The 15,094-nt window shown below is 45.2% G+C and overlaps 1 protein-coding gene across 1 annotated transcript in view; it reads right to left on the bottom strand.

The window, feature by feature from the left end:
- MYO1E (myosin IE) overlaps positions 1 to 15,094 on the bottom strand; it is a 189,582-nt gene that overhangs the window by 60,424 nt on the left and 114,064 nt on the right. The window contains exons 8-12 of the mRNA XM_081084100.1: positions 13,005 to 13,139; positions 10,956 to 11,088; positions 4,910 to 5,106; positions 1,421 to 1,501; positions 1,037 to 1,123 (exon numbers count right to left, since the gene is read on the bottom strand). Of these exons, the coding sequence (XP_080940226.1) occupies positions 1,037 to 1,123; positions 1,421 to 1,501; positions 4,910 to 5,106; positions 10,956 to 11,088; positions 13,005 to 13,139 (633 nt within the window). The remainder of the gene's footprint in view (positions 1 to 1,036; positions 1,124 to 1,420; positions 1,502 to 4,909; positions 5,107 to 10,955; positions 11,089 to 13,004; positions 13,140 to 15,094) is intronic.

Raw genomic sequence — 15,094 nt, 5'->3', positions numbered from 1 at the left:
CTGCCCACTTTTTCCCGTCTCAGCCCAGCCCGCGCTTTCCCTAGCTGTTCTGAGGGGGTGGAAGGCGAGCCCTCCAGGCCAGAGGTTTATGTGAACGCCTTGCTCACTGGGGCTCCTAAGCATGAACGCTCCATGACTAAACATCCCCAAACCGCCTTTCATATGTCGAGTGGGTTGAACATGTCCCCTAAAATCTCAAAATGTGAGGTTTGGAAATAGGATCTTTGTAGATACAATTAGATTCATTCAAGAGACATCATCTTGGATTTAGGGGTGACCCCTTATCCAACCACCTGTGCCTTTACAGGGGCAAGGAGAGACACTTGGACACACACTGGAAAAGGCCGTGTGAAGACCGAGCAGAGCCTGAAGTCATGTTGCCACCAAACAAGGACAGGAGCCACCAGAAGCTGGAGAGCCAAGGAAGGGTTCTCCCCCAGAACCTCTGAAAGGGGTGACGCTCTAGTGACACTTTGATACCGGCCTCTGAGAGGAGAAATCTCTGTTGTTTTAAGCCCCCTGGTTTGTGGTACTTTGTTACTGACACTGTAGAATCGAAACACAATGCGGAATCCAGAATACAGGGACCTGCGCTGGCCTTTCAGAAGGAACGATAAGCAAGACATACTTCTTCAAGCTTTTGTTAAAGACACATTAATTTCTAGGGAGAACTGGGAGTAAAGCAACTCTGAGAAAGCCGTGCTTTTCCCTGGGCACACAGGAGATGCCACAGACAAAGGGGGTGGGACGAGGTCTCCGTTTTGCACTTGGTCAGGGAGTCAGAGAGCAGGAGAAGCAGCCAGTCCCAAGTCCAACTTCACAGCATCCTTTGCTCAAAGGAGGAAGAAAATGTAGCCGACGGTGTTTCTGTTTCACAGACGGAAAGGTCCCAGTGGCGGTTTGTCTGCCTGACACCGTTAAGGACATTTCCTAAGAGATGACTCAAATCTGAAGCTGTTATCCAAAGAGAAGTCTACACCCTTGAGAAGAAAACAAATCAGAAGGAGAGCTCGATGAAGGAAGAGGGAGTGCTTACCTGTTCGGCCTTTAATGTCAGTTCAATAAAAATCTGCTGTAATTTTTCATTAACAAAATTGATACAAAACTGTTCAAAGCCATTTTTCTGAAAAAGAAAAAGTTACTTCCATCAATCATTTCTGCAAAATCATTTCGAAGACATTTCTTGAGTGATCTAGTGAGATGCTTCCATGTGACAAGCCTTTGCAGAAATGCTGGAGGCATCAGGAGAAGGCTGCGTAGTTTAGATTTAGGAGAAACTAGTTTGGTGATGGTGCCCAAAGGCAAAAATTGGGCCATAGTGGGGTGTTCTTTTTTTTCACTGCCTAGGATTAATCATTTCTTCAAGCCAGAGGAAATGCATCACCCGACCCCAGTCTGCAATGACTTAAACTGGTCCTACCTGGAATATTTCAAAGCCGTAGATGTCCAGAACGCCGATGTTGTATTCTTCATGGTCCTTCTCCATCGCTTTGTTGATAGACTAGGAGAAAGTAAGCAGCATGGCAATTAACTCCTTTTCCTGCACATGCAGAGGGGGAGGGAAGCAATCCTGCACACAACAAACAGACTACACACAGCAAGTACTAGTGCCTGCTGGAACCAGAGACCAAGGCCGTGACTTACAGCTTTAAAAACGTCTCAGTGCCTCACAGACAGAGAGCAGGCAGACAGCTCTGGTGGGGGGAGGGGGAATGTTGGAGGGTGTGGCGGGATTGAGCAAAAAAAAAAAGAGAGAGAGAGGTAACTCATGGACATGGACAACAGTGTGCTGATTGCAGGGTGGAGTGGAAGAGGCACAGAGGGGATAGGTGATGGGGAAAAAAAGAATACTACGAATTGTTAAAAAAAAAAAAAAAAAAAAAAAAAGAAGTCTCAGTGCAATGTCAAGTACTTTGGGAAACCACCAGAATCCCAGAAAACTATTATGGTAGCAGAAAAAACAATGTTTGCTTAATGATGAAAACCATTAAATTCCAGCAGAGTTAGTTTTCTTCAGGAAGTCTTGAGAATTGGAAGAAAATGCCATCTCGGATGATCGAAGTAAAATCTGTTTCACATGAAGAACCCCACTCACTAACCATTTAATGATCACCTAACACAATGCGCCAGGGATGTCAAGAAGACAATCTCTGTGGCCAGGAGCTTATAGAGAGGGTGAGCCAACTACGGTTAATAATGCCAGTAATTACCATTAAAGTGATGTTAATAAGAGCAGCTTCCGTATATTTAACATTCACCTACTCCAGACTTTGCTAAGTGCCTTGTATGTGTCGGGTCCTTTAATTCTCACTGCAGTTCTCATACCAATAGCAATCACAGTGCAATCCCTGAGATCACGCTGGGCAAGAGGGAGGGCCTGGGATGACACTTAAGTGGACGATGCCTAAGTCTATGCTCTTTTTTTAATTAGAAAACATTTTTTTTAAAAGTCTGTGGTCTCGATCACTGTGAAAGGAGATGTGCAATTCAGTGGAACAGACAATGACAGGAGGGCAGTGTAGGTTGGAGGGGGTTAGTGAGGACTGCAGGGGAGGGAGGAACACAGGAGAAAAATTCCAGGCGGTGAATACCTGGATGAATCTTGAAGTACCAGAGTTGTTTTCCAGGCAAAAAAGAAAAAAAAAAAAAAAAAAGGAAAAGAAAAAGAAAAAAAGATCATCATCTTTTGCAAGCTAATGCGTAATAATGTAGAACACGTAGCTCAGAACCTGGTACACAGTCAGTGCTTGGTAACTGTCAGCTCTAATTAGTATCACTTACATGAAGCATCCACCCTCTTTAACACACACAAAATTGGGAAAAGATGGAAAGGAAATAAGGTGGGAAGCCCAGTGCTGGAAGATACACTGAACAGGGACAGGAGGTGTGGGTTCTAGTCCCGGCTCTGCATGACCCTCTTGCTGAATGGCCCTGGGCAATTCCACCAGTACTGGGGCCAAAGATTCCCTTGTCAGTAAAAGGAGGGTCTGAACAAGTTAAAAACATGGCTAATGCTTGGCATGACCTCGACCTCCCCAAGCAATCATATCCTCAAACTAGCCACAAGGAGTACACAGAATAACTACCCTACACTGCCCTGCCCTGCCCGACCCTAACCGCACCCAATCATGCAGACCTCTAGGGTCTAATGACCACGTTGCTGCCCTTGACTTGGGCTTCCTGAGGGTTCTTCCTGCCTTGATCATATAAAAGGCAGAGGAGTAGAATACTGGATCACTGCCCAATTACCTGGATTTAATTCCTAGGTCTATTATCTAAGAGTGGTGTGGCCTTGGGTAAGTGCCTTAACCTCTCTGGGCCTCAGTTAGCTTATCTGAGTCACAGGGTTGGGGTAAGAATTAAATGAGGTTTTTTTTGGTGTTTTTTTCCCCCTAAAATACTTAGAACAGTATCTGGCACATAGTAAGTGCTAAATAAGTGTTTGCTATTATTATTCTCCCTCTCAGGCTGCAATGATTAGCATAGACTGTCACCGGCAGTGCTACGCTGCTCAAAGACTAATTTTCAGGATCTATATGCGGTATATATAAATATGTATATATATGCAAATATTATGCAAACACACACACCTCAAGGGATGTCTGATATATATATATATATGATTATTCTATCATTAAAAAAAACTGTGGTGGTTTTAAAATACAGACATCCCTTGATATCCGTGGGGAAGTGGTTCCAGGACGCCCGTGAATACCGACATCCATGGATGCTCAAGTCCCTTATATAAAAGGGCATATAGTATTTTCAAATAACCTATATACATCCTCTCATAAACCTCAAATCATCTCTATATTACTTGAAATATCTAATACAATGTAAGTGCTAGGTAAACAGTTGTTATGCTGTATTGCTTAGGGAATTATAATAAGAAAGTACAGACACAACCATCATAGTCCTAAATACATAATCAGTGACAACATTTTTTAATTTTCTGAATATTTTCTATCCACAGTTGGTTGGGTCCACAGATGTGAAGGGCCGAAGAAGTCTCTGATACGCCTCCTTTCAGAAGGTGGAATCTAATTTCTCTCCCCTTATGTGTGGGCTGTACTTGGTGACCTGCTTCTAAGGTACAGAATATTGCAGAGCGGCAATACTTGAGCTCAAGACGAGGACGTTAAAAGCTCTGGGACGTCTGCCTCGCTCTCTCTTAGATCACCCACTCTGGGGGAAACCAGCTGCCACGCTGTGAGAATATTCAAGCAGCTGAAAAGAAAGGGCCGTGCAGCAAGGACCCGAGGAGTCCTGCGAATAGCCGTGTGAGTGTGTCAGCTTGGAGCCAGATCCTCCAACTCCAATCAAGCCTTGGGGTGACCATCACTCCCCTCAGCATCTTGACCACAATCTCGTCCCTGAATCAGAACCACCAAGCTAAGTCACTTCCAAATGACAGAATAAATGTTTATTGTTTTAAGCTACTAAGTTCTGGGCTAATTTGTAACACAGTAAGAGATGACAAATACAACATCCCTAAATCTTTAGGCTCAAAGTCAAGACGCTTTCATGATCCTGGTCTCCTCCTTTCCTGGCCTTCGGTCCTGCCTCTATAAAATACAGGCTGGGGGCAAAGTGGGTTTATAGTTGTGAGTACGGGAATCACACCTTATTCTTATTTGTTAATTATTGTATTATTTTCCATATGAACAACTATAAACTTACCTTTGCCCCACCCTGTATTTTGTCCATGAGAAGCTGTTACTGTTGTGGTGTCTTGGTGGAGAATTCTAGAAGTAAAAGCAGGATACACTGGCCCCAGGATGAGAGGGTGAAAAGTGGAGGAGTCAGGTGATGGTTAGAAGGAGTGAGCCACATGAACACGAAACCCTTAGCAGTTTTCCTCTTGGCAGCTACAATATGAAGCACCACCAAGTCAGCTACGTCTACTTACATCCACCAAGAAGTCAAAGACGCGGGAGTGCAGGGCCTTGGCGAGGGCGTCCCTGGTGTAGCAGGCCTGCTCCACGTTGAGTGTCACGTGGATGGACTCCGACTTGCCTCCCCACTTGCTATCCATCTGCCGGCTCGTCAGCTTTTCTTTCAAACGGTCCTGGTTTATCCCCAGGAGATAGGCAGGAAAAGCCAAAACTATAGAAAACAAAATAAACCTCGATTGTTTTTAAGAATGTTAACAATGCGTCTCACAAGCAGGGAGGCACTTGTGTGTGTGTGTGTGTGTGTTTATGCATTTGCGTGTTCACACGCGTGCACACACACACACACACACACACAAGACACCATCTTTAGTCCCAAGAACTTTCAGGCTAGTGAAGACCGCTTATCAGCAATCCCACACACACCCATCCATTTTGCTTTTCCCAGTTATTCTATTACATGAGTCAATTCCTATGATGACTGAGCTTCCAATAATACAAATCAGTTAACCAAGAAGGGTGGCATTAAACCAATCCCCCCTACTAAGATCACAGCTGAATGCCTAAAATGGACATCTCTCCAAGCTTGCAGCAAGACAGCCGGAAGGAACTAAATCAAGCAACATTTCTTTGGCTTCAAATATTGTTTTCTTCCTCTTTGATACAGTGTTTTCATAGTATCATTCACAAAGAGCTGGAAGCATCTGATATCATCAAACTAATAATTACAACCAACCACTTATTTTTTGAGTAGTTACCATGTGTGGGGTTGTTAAAGGGAGAGGACAGGAAACAAATTATTGAAGAAACTCTGATGACAACCTAGAGGAGGCAAAAGTAGTTTGCCAAATAAAAGCTAAATATGTGACACAGATAGATAATGAAGTCCTGGGGGAATTTAGAACAGAAAGATATTACTACTTGCTTGGGTGATTGAGGAAGATGGGTGGGGTCTAAAAGAATGGACAGGATAGGTATCAATGCAGAGGATGAGAGAGAGAAGGATGGAATGTATAAAGGCGAGGAGGCAGGAATTCAAGAGACATGGTTGAGGTACACAGTGAGTAGACCAACATCGGCTACAGCTGAAGGTTATGGTAGATGATTAAAAGGTCAGGACCAATTCCAATAGTGGAGATCACTGAATGGTCTGAGATGGTCGGGCTGGAGTCAAGGGGACCTAGGTGGCATCTACAGGGGGTGTTAGAAGATTTTTCTGGGCGAGGTGTAGGGAACAAAATGGAGGGTGTTGTAATATTCACATCACAGCACGCCCATCCCACCCTGAGGACATACAGTGGTGTAGTGTGTGGCTTTCGGGTAGAAGAGCTGAGGTTCCCAGGCTCAGCAACCTGTTTCCAGCTGTGAAACTCTGCAAGAGGAGGGCTAGTGATATAAATGGAATTCTTTTTTTCTGGTTAAAACATTCTAATGTGAATAAGTGGCACCAACCATCCTTGGGCATAAAAGGATGCTCAGATTTCTCCCACTATTTTTATGGACACAAATCAGAATTCTTAACCGGACTATGAGTCTTCTTTTTCTGCATAAAGCTTTTCCAAATTCTCTGATAAAAGGGTTTTGTGAAAGACTTTATCATGATAATGCTCAAAAATCACAAGCCTCCCAATAAAAAATAATGTTTGAATTTCACAGATGGTGTTAGAATGAACAGGCTGACATTTCTCAGTATATACCTTCCAATGTGATTAAGTCAGTGAATGCATTTAGAAAAAGTGCAATGCCAGAACAAGGTGTATATGATCTATGTGAGTGTTCCACAGAAATGCTCCCACTAGCAGACAGCTTCCTTTTAAAAAGGGCATGTGAATAAATCAAGTGCAGTAATTTGCCAAAGGCCATTTCCTTTAGATTAGTTTTTACACTTGATCTTGGCGCAAAGGCCATGAAGTGATGATTTTAATTTAGTTTTTTAAATTTAAATTTATTGGGGTGACATTGGTTAATAACATTAGTTTCAAGTGTATAATTCCATAATACGTCATTTGTATATTACATTGTGTGCTCATCACTCAAAAGTCTCGTCTCTCTCCATCACCATCTATCTGATAATCTTTACCTTCTTTATCCTCCTCCCACCCTCTTTTAGTTTAGTTTTGATGTTCACATGTATGTTTAGGAACCTGGATGTGTCTCCCACTAAACAGAAACTTACCTTTGTACAGAGCAAAAACATCAGATGCCCGTAAGTCAGATTAGACACAAGTACGATTGTTGTGAGAACCAAGAGCCATTTACCAGTGAGTCTGACGTATAAGAGGTTCACTAAGGGAAGCTACAATGTTGATTGTCACCACTGTCACCAGGCAGATAGTCAGGTACATGTGTATTTCACCTGACACACTGGTAGTCAATATTTTATAGTAAATTCACCAGGACCCCTCATGCTTCATGGCAACGACACAGTGAATTGTTTGATACAACAAATCATTAGCCTCACTTTGTTGGTTCTGTAAATATGAGCTCCTGCCAAGCCCATAACCATGCTAACATGGGGACACAGTTCAAATATTTAGTGAAAAAGTATATCCCATTATCTTTATGACCACAGCTAAAGAAGCGTAACAAAACTGAAGTAGTCCTTGAGATCAAACAGACGGACAAGATTGTAAAGGAAACATGCTCTATCTACTTCCATGGCTCACACCTCTTCTGTAGAGGAGGGCACAGTGAAGGACCGCAGGCGCTCGAAAAACAGGGCCTGGAATCCGGCCAAGATTCAGAGCCACAGGCGGAGGGAAACAGCCAAGAAGTCTAGAGAGGAAATCCAGTACTGGCTCTTAAAAAAGTCCATGCCATGTTTTTCAAGTATAACCTTTTATGACCTCACATTTTCTTCAGTGGCTGCCCTGGTACTAAAATTACAGGGCTGCTCATACTGACTTCCTTCAGGCTGTGAATTTCCATGAGGTGTCTGGGAGGGTGGCTGCATAAGGACTGCCTCGGAGCCGTGCAGAGGCTTGGGGAAGGAGAGGAGGGAGCGGGCACTGATTCATTTAAAAATGCTGATGTAACTCTGGTATAGTTAATCAGAATTAGGTAGAACATAGAAGAACCTGCTAGAAAATAATGTTTCAGCACATTTTGATAATGAAGATAGATTTCTATTAGTGCATTAAAAAGTCACATTTAATTTTTTCTTTTACATGTGAAGTATAGAGAAGATAGAGAAACTGACAAGATGCAGCAAAACAAAATTCCATTTTATAATTTTTAGAGAAACAGCAAGGTAAAAAAGTTTTTTAAAAATAAATATTAGTCCAGCCGGTGTGGCTTAGTTGTTGAGGGTCGACCTATGAACCAGGAGGTCATGGTTTGATCCTCAATCACGGCACATGCCCAGGTTGTTGGCTCAATCCCTAATAGGGGGCATGCAGGAGGCTACTGAACAGTGATTCTCTCTCATCATTGATGTTTCTATCTTTCTCTCCCTCTCTCTTCCTCTCTGAAATCAATAAAATATATAAAAAAACACACACAAGCCCTAACCGGTTTGGCTCAGCGGACAGAGCGTCGGCCTGCGGACTCAAGGGTCCCAGGTTCGATTCCGGTCAAGGGCATGTACCTTGGTTGCGGGCACATCCCCAGTAGGGGGTGTGCAGGAGGCAGCTGATCGATGTTTCCCTCTCATCGATGTTTCTAACTCTCTATCCCTCTCCCTTCCTCTCTGTAAAAAATCAATAAAATATATTAAAAAACAAAACAAAACAAAACAAAACAACACACACAAAACAAACAGTTAACAGGGCCAAGGAGCGGCGTGGTCACTTGTACTCCCCATCGTTGTTTATGTCATCTTATTTTCCTTCAATAAAATTCTTAGGTTAATTTGGATTTAATATCTTTTGAGCAAGACTTGTTTCCACAAAACCATCTTATGCTATTGATAACGACAGGTACACATGTGCCCAAGTTGAGGTTTGTTTGACTTCTCAGCAATGTAAAGGTTTGACTCCAGAAATTCTATAGCTCCATTAGTCTAACGTAACGTAACAATACAATTTGTTGTTATTAATGGCTATTTTGCTTTAGCTCTGATGGAAATCTTACCATTTCCCTCACTACGATAGCTAGAGAAAGTTTGCTTTTTTCTCTTAATCAAATATGGGCTAGCTCTTCCCTCTACAAATTTATTACACTGATATACTCAAATATCGGAAAGACACCACAAACCAGCTTATTCATTTTAGTAATGTTCGTTCATTATTGTAAAAGCAGCAGATCCAAAACTACCCTAACGTCCATTAACAGATGACCAGTTCACTAAATTAAAATATAGCCAAGCAATGGAATGCTATGCAGCTACAGAAAAGGATGAAGCTCCTCAGTGAGTTATAACATAACCCTCACGATATAATGTAAAGTGAAAAGGCAACTGCAGACTGTGTCCTATGTTCCCACTGATGCACAAAGTGAGAAAAAATGAGTGGGTGTGTGTAGTTGCCCTGGAACACACGTTCCCTGAATGGAATGCGAGAGACTGGAAGCCTCTGGGGAAGGGAACAGTTGAGTGCGGGGGGCGGGGGAACTTTACCAGGGCGCCCCTCTGAACCGTGCTAAGGTCTTACCAACTGAACAGAAAACACATTATTGGAAGGAGGGCACATTTCTTTGCTGGACTTCCTTGGTTTCCAACACAGCCTTTCCCGATCCCCATCACTCCACCTCCGCCAATCAGGGCATTCCACAGGCAGCTGCCAATCCTGGGTCTCACGCCGTTGGTGGAGGAGGCTACTTCTTGGCCCAGGCACATGGGGAAATGCTGGCTGTGCCAGAGTCATAACTTTGTTCTCCAGTATAAAGGGGCAGTAAAGGACTGTGCCATCCACAAAGGGAAGAGAAATCTAGTCGACTTTCACAGAAACCAAACTGTCAATGTTAAAAGGCCAAGTGTTAATGAGCTTCCCGCACACTCCCGTGCATTTGTTAAACGTGAAGGGCAATGTCCACAGAGTCTAGAAACATAGTTATTATTATTATTGTTAGGTTGTGTTTCTAGACTCTGTGGACACCCTGTCTATTTACTGCTTTCCACCCCGTTCCTTCCCCTGGTAAACATAATTCATCTTGCTCTTTATCAGACAGACATCAGAAGTTAGCAGAGCTTCCCTTTTTATCACAAAAGAAAACAAAAATATAAAAAGAACCTTATTTGGAATGGAAATAGCCTTGCTGCATTGTCAGCAACGAGTGGGATACTATTTATTACTAAGCATCTAAATTTATCATCCTTGAAGAATGCTGAGAAAGGGAGAAATGTCTTCCTGGGTGGTTAAAGGATGGAAAGCCGTCTGATGCCCAAGAGACTACAGTCAGTCACACGCCCTGGTGACTGTGGGGGCCTGTGCCATGCAAAACCAATAACGTCTCTGCAGGAAGGACTTGATTCCTGAGTTCTCAAAGAGTGAAAATGGCCATTCAGGTCCTCAGGCTCTGATTACCACAGAGGTGACCATTAAAAGTGACCATTACCAATAGCAACACAAAAGTCAATGTCCTTTTTTTTCTTTTCATTTTCAGAAATCCAATCTAATCCAACCCATGGGGCAAACTGAATCTGTGAGCTTTCCATATTTCCATATACCCAATCACTTGCTCTTCATGACCTTTAGGTGAAGGGAGACCCTGAAGATCAGTGATAGAGAAGGTTTTTATGAGAAGACAAATCTTTCGAGTTATTCAGCTATTACCCTAATCCTCATTAAAGTATCGCTCTACTTTTAAACCTAGATGTGAGATGCTACCAGCTTCCCCAAGGTTAATGATAAATTAAAATGAATTCACGAATGGTCTCTGGGTGTGACTCTGGGACAGTTAATGCGGGAGGCAGGAGGAGATGGGCGGGAGGAGAGGGCAGGTGGGCAGAAGAGGCCTGGACACTCACAGGCCCTTTTGTTCTGCCACAGCAGGACACACGAGACTTCTCATCTCTTCCCAAAATACCTCAGTTGAGATCTAAGCAAAGGAAAGCGGTGGGTTACTTCTGATGGAGCTAAACAATGGTTTCCCCTTGTTCGACAACTGTGTGCCACGGCTACTCACACTCTTCACTCTCCACTGCGGCGTAGTTGCCGACTTCTTTGAAGCTGATGTTTCCCAGGTGGAGCACGCCTGCCACGATCTGCAGCACCAGCGCCTGCTCCTCCGCGAAGATCCCGATCACGTTCATCGCGTGCTGGAAGCGGGAAGAGAGATTACCCACGTGAGCCGGTCACCAGCCTTAGAAGCACACAGCACAGGAGCCCAAGCTTCGACTGGGTGGTGCAGTGATACGTGGCTTAGCTAGTGACGGCAGCTGGAAGTCCCAGTCAGACATTATCCCTGACCAATGCACTCTCTCGCATCTCTCTCAAGTCTCAACATCATGCTGGAAAGGCAGTGTGTCCTCGAGCAGAGCATGCTCCCCTCCAGGATAAGGGCCAAGAGAGCAGAAGGAGGAGAGGCCCGCAGCTGGAGCAGCAGCTGGGCACAGTCAACAAGTCTGTCCGCACCCCTTGGTGTGATCCTGGTGCCATGCCTCTCCCCCTAGGGCACTGGTGCCCGTGTCCAGCTACTCCAAATACACAGAGGCCTTTCCCTTCACGGGGAGGACTGAGAATAGATCGCATTTGCAAAAGATCTCGGTTCAAAATCTCCAGGGATTCAAATAATAACAGCATCAGAGAAGTCTTATTTCTGAGGTCTATACAATCGAATATCAACTAAAAGCAGCTGAAAAGCTTGAGTCTTTGATATCCATATTCCAAAGGAAATTTACTCTAGGACCAATGCAGGCCCCTCATCTGCATTGCTCCAGCCAGCTCCTTTGGGGCCTCGGGGCGTCTTGATGTCCCCTCTTGTCCTGGCCCCTGGAAATACATCCTGCCCTTCAAGAGCCAACACCAACTTTCTTCAAGCTGTACCTCCAAATGCCCTGCGGGGTCTCCCACTGGGCTCTGGCTCTGGGCTGAGGTTGGGCCAGGCTGATAGCTGACTCAAAGGGCAGTAGCGATGCATTTCTTTGAGGCTAAATGGGTGACCAGCCCACCTCCAGAAAGGTCTAACTCTACTTGTTAAGTTGTTTCCCTGAGGATGTAACCTCTTGTACTATAACACACACACGTGTGAAGGGCTCTCTGACCTGTACGTACAGAGTGAAGAGAGAGTGGGTGGGGAAAAGCCTGAAGGTGTGCTAATAAACTCAATCAGGTGTCTAACCTGATTGGGGTCCCAAGAGGGCTCTGCTTTGCCTTTCTAAGGAGGCAGAGCGATTGTGCGAGCTGCCAGTAAACAGGTGTGGTAAATGCACTATGCACAACAGTTCTTACCTGCTAATCAGGACTCCTGTGTGTGTGGGCGGGGGGGGGGGGGGGGGGAGGATTAATGATGCATGCACTATTTTTGTTTGTTCGTTTGTTAATCCTCACCTGAGGATATTTTTTTCCGTTGGTTTTTAGAGAGAGTGGAAGAGAGGGAGGGACACACACACACACACACACACACACACAGTGTGAGAGACACATCGATTGGTTACCTCCAAACATGCCTCAACTGGGGATTGAACCTGCAACTCAGGTATATGTCCTTGAGCAGGAATTGAACCCTCCACCCTTTGGTGTGAGAGATGACGCTCTAACCCAGTGGTTCTCAGCCTTGGCTGCACATTAGAATCACCTGGGAATCTTTTTAAAATCCTGATTTCTGGGCCTCATCCTCCGGAAATTCTGTTTCTTTGTTCCTAATGTTGTGACCCCATCCCATACCAAAGAAACAGAATTTCCGGAGGATGAGGCCCAGAAATCAGGATTTTAAAAAGATTCCCAGGTGATTCTAATGTGCAGCCAAGGCTGAGACCCACTGCTCTAACCTCCGGCCAGGGCACGTTCTCGCTCCTTTTTTATTGCCCGTCTCAAATCATTAAGCGGTCCTCTGGCAGCTGGGCAGGTGGCTATTGAAGGGTGCTTAAATGTGTTTTACAAATAGGACTGCTTACAGCAGAAAGAGGTGGAAATTTCATGCTGCTCTTGGCTTTGCTAACCTTCAGTGCCCTTTCTACCAGCCGCAATGCCCTGCCCGCGAGCAGATCCCGCCTGGTCCTGCACCAGCACTTACCAGAGTTTCCTGAAACTCCCGCTTGTCATCAATGTCATCCACCTTGTAGGACCCGGAGAGGCTCAGGTAGTAGTAATAGTCCATGCTGGTGATGCCCAGGCTCTGCTTCTGGTCGGCAGAGGCGCCCTCGATGAGCTGGAACAAGAGACAGTGGGGTGGGTGAGATGCGGCCCTCAAAGTAGTCCCTCATGTTCCTGCTGCCTCCACCCTGAACAAGGGCGATGGGACTCTCTAGCCCTGCTTTCTGAAATGACCGGTGGTCCTCACCCCCAAAATATGACGGGGCTTCAGGATTTCTGCTCTACTGCTGATAGCCCAAGGTCCTCTCTGCACATGCTGGTCCTTAGCTCTCTGATAAGACCTGCAAGACCTGGGCAGCTCCCCTTGTCCAACACGGAGAGCGGACTGCAGTGCTTCCGTGGTGAGACCCCTCTAGAGAGTGGAAACCAAGCCAGGTTATAATCCCTCTCCATTCCTGCTCAACTGGCCTGTGGCTTTCTAGAGCACAGCTGGCCCCTCCATGCGCTCACTGCAGGGTGCATATTAAAAAGCCACCAAAGGTCCACACTCTGGCATTCTGAAACCTCTAAGCAAATGACTGTCCCAGACTTTTTGTTCCACCTCTGATACCTGCCTTAGGTCTGAGCAAGACCCTCTTAAAGGGCTCCCACCAGTGCTGTGCTGCAAATACTTGACCAGCAAGTCTTGGGGAGAAAGTGGATTTGTAGTGTCTGCTAGTTTCCATGGTGTAAATACTCCTCCCCTGACTGATGTCAAATTATTAAGAAAATGTCACTGAAGGAAGAGATGGAAAGAGATGCACACAGCCCAGGCAAGCCAGCTCCAGCCCCCTGCTGGCTCCAACCCAATGGGACTTAGGAAAATAGAGACGGTTCCTCTCCACACTTCTCCATTGCGGTCAAGTTCCTCTTGTCAACTCAGCAGCACATCCCCAAAACAGGGAACCTCATCTCCATTGCTGAGAAGTCCCAGGTCACCCATGACATCAACTTCCCTTAGTTTTCTTCCTAGTCTTTTCGAAATCTTTTTGTACCACCCTCTTCCTATCTTTCTCTTCTGTTTATCTTTTTCCTTTTGTCTGAGAAAAAAATTTCCCTTACTCTTCCTGTCTTCTCCCCACCCACATGGCACAGCCCCTCTCACTTGCATTTTCACCCCCCCAACCCCAACTCTCTTCTATCTACAAACATGTGCTCTTTGCCTTCTTTAGAAGCATTTCATTGACTCCGTGAACTTCAAGCTGCAGACTCTACTTTCCCATCACGGCTTAACCACCTGCATCTGGCCTCTCCCCTCGCCATTCTGATGAAATGACGCTTGACACTACTTCCAGTGGCCAAGTCCAACAGCCCTTTCTTGGTCCCTAGACCCCTGCCCCATCCTTTACCCATAAGAGCTCTGAGCATTTGATCCTGAAGCTCATTCCCGAGCTTCCCCTGGCTTCTGTGACACTGCAGGTTCCTGGTTTTCCTCCCGACTAACCCCCTGCTCCCCAATGCCTGCTCAATCTGCAGACGGTCCGCAAGCCCCCAGTCTTGTAGAGACATGGTTTTTCTCTCCACACTCACTCCCACGGGTGTCTCATCTATTCACAGCTATAACTGTATGTCAGAATCTACCTCCATCTTCCCCTAAGCTCACCACTTCCACAGCCCCTAGTCTGCTGGTTTCCAACCTGTGGGCAGGGGATTTCTGGGGGGGGGGGGGGGAGGAGGGGGGAGAGGGGGGAGAAAGGCACGGGGAATGGGGCCAGCATTTATTGAAAGGGGACCTGGAAACAATTATGAACTTCGCTCTAGTGCTTAGTAAATACTATGTGTGTGCTATACAAAATTATTTTTCAATCATCTGTGCATGTTGCTTTGATTAATACAATTGAAAGCATTACTGAAGTCACAAAAGCTTTTGGTCATTTATGTATTCTTTCAACCAACAAACTAACTGGAAGAATTGTTTGCCATCGCCTAAGACAAGCATGTCAAACTCAAAGGCTAACATGGGCCAAATAAATGAGGCATGTGGCCTGTGGTCCCCCGAGTTTGACATGCTTGGTCTAAGACATCTATGTA

This window comes from Myotis nattereri, assembly GCF_964212035.1.
Source record: "Myotis nattereri genome assembly, chromosome: 1".
NCBI lineage: Eukaryota > Metazoa > Chordata > Mammalia > Chiroptera > Vespertilionidae > Myotis > Myotis nattereri.
The sequence above is the reverse complement of the archived record's forward strand: the minus strand, read 5'-3'. Positions and strand labels throughout refer to the sequence as shown.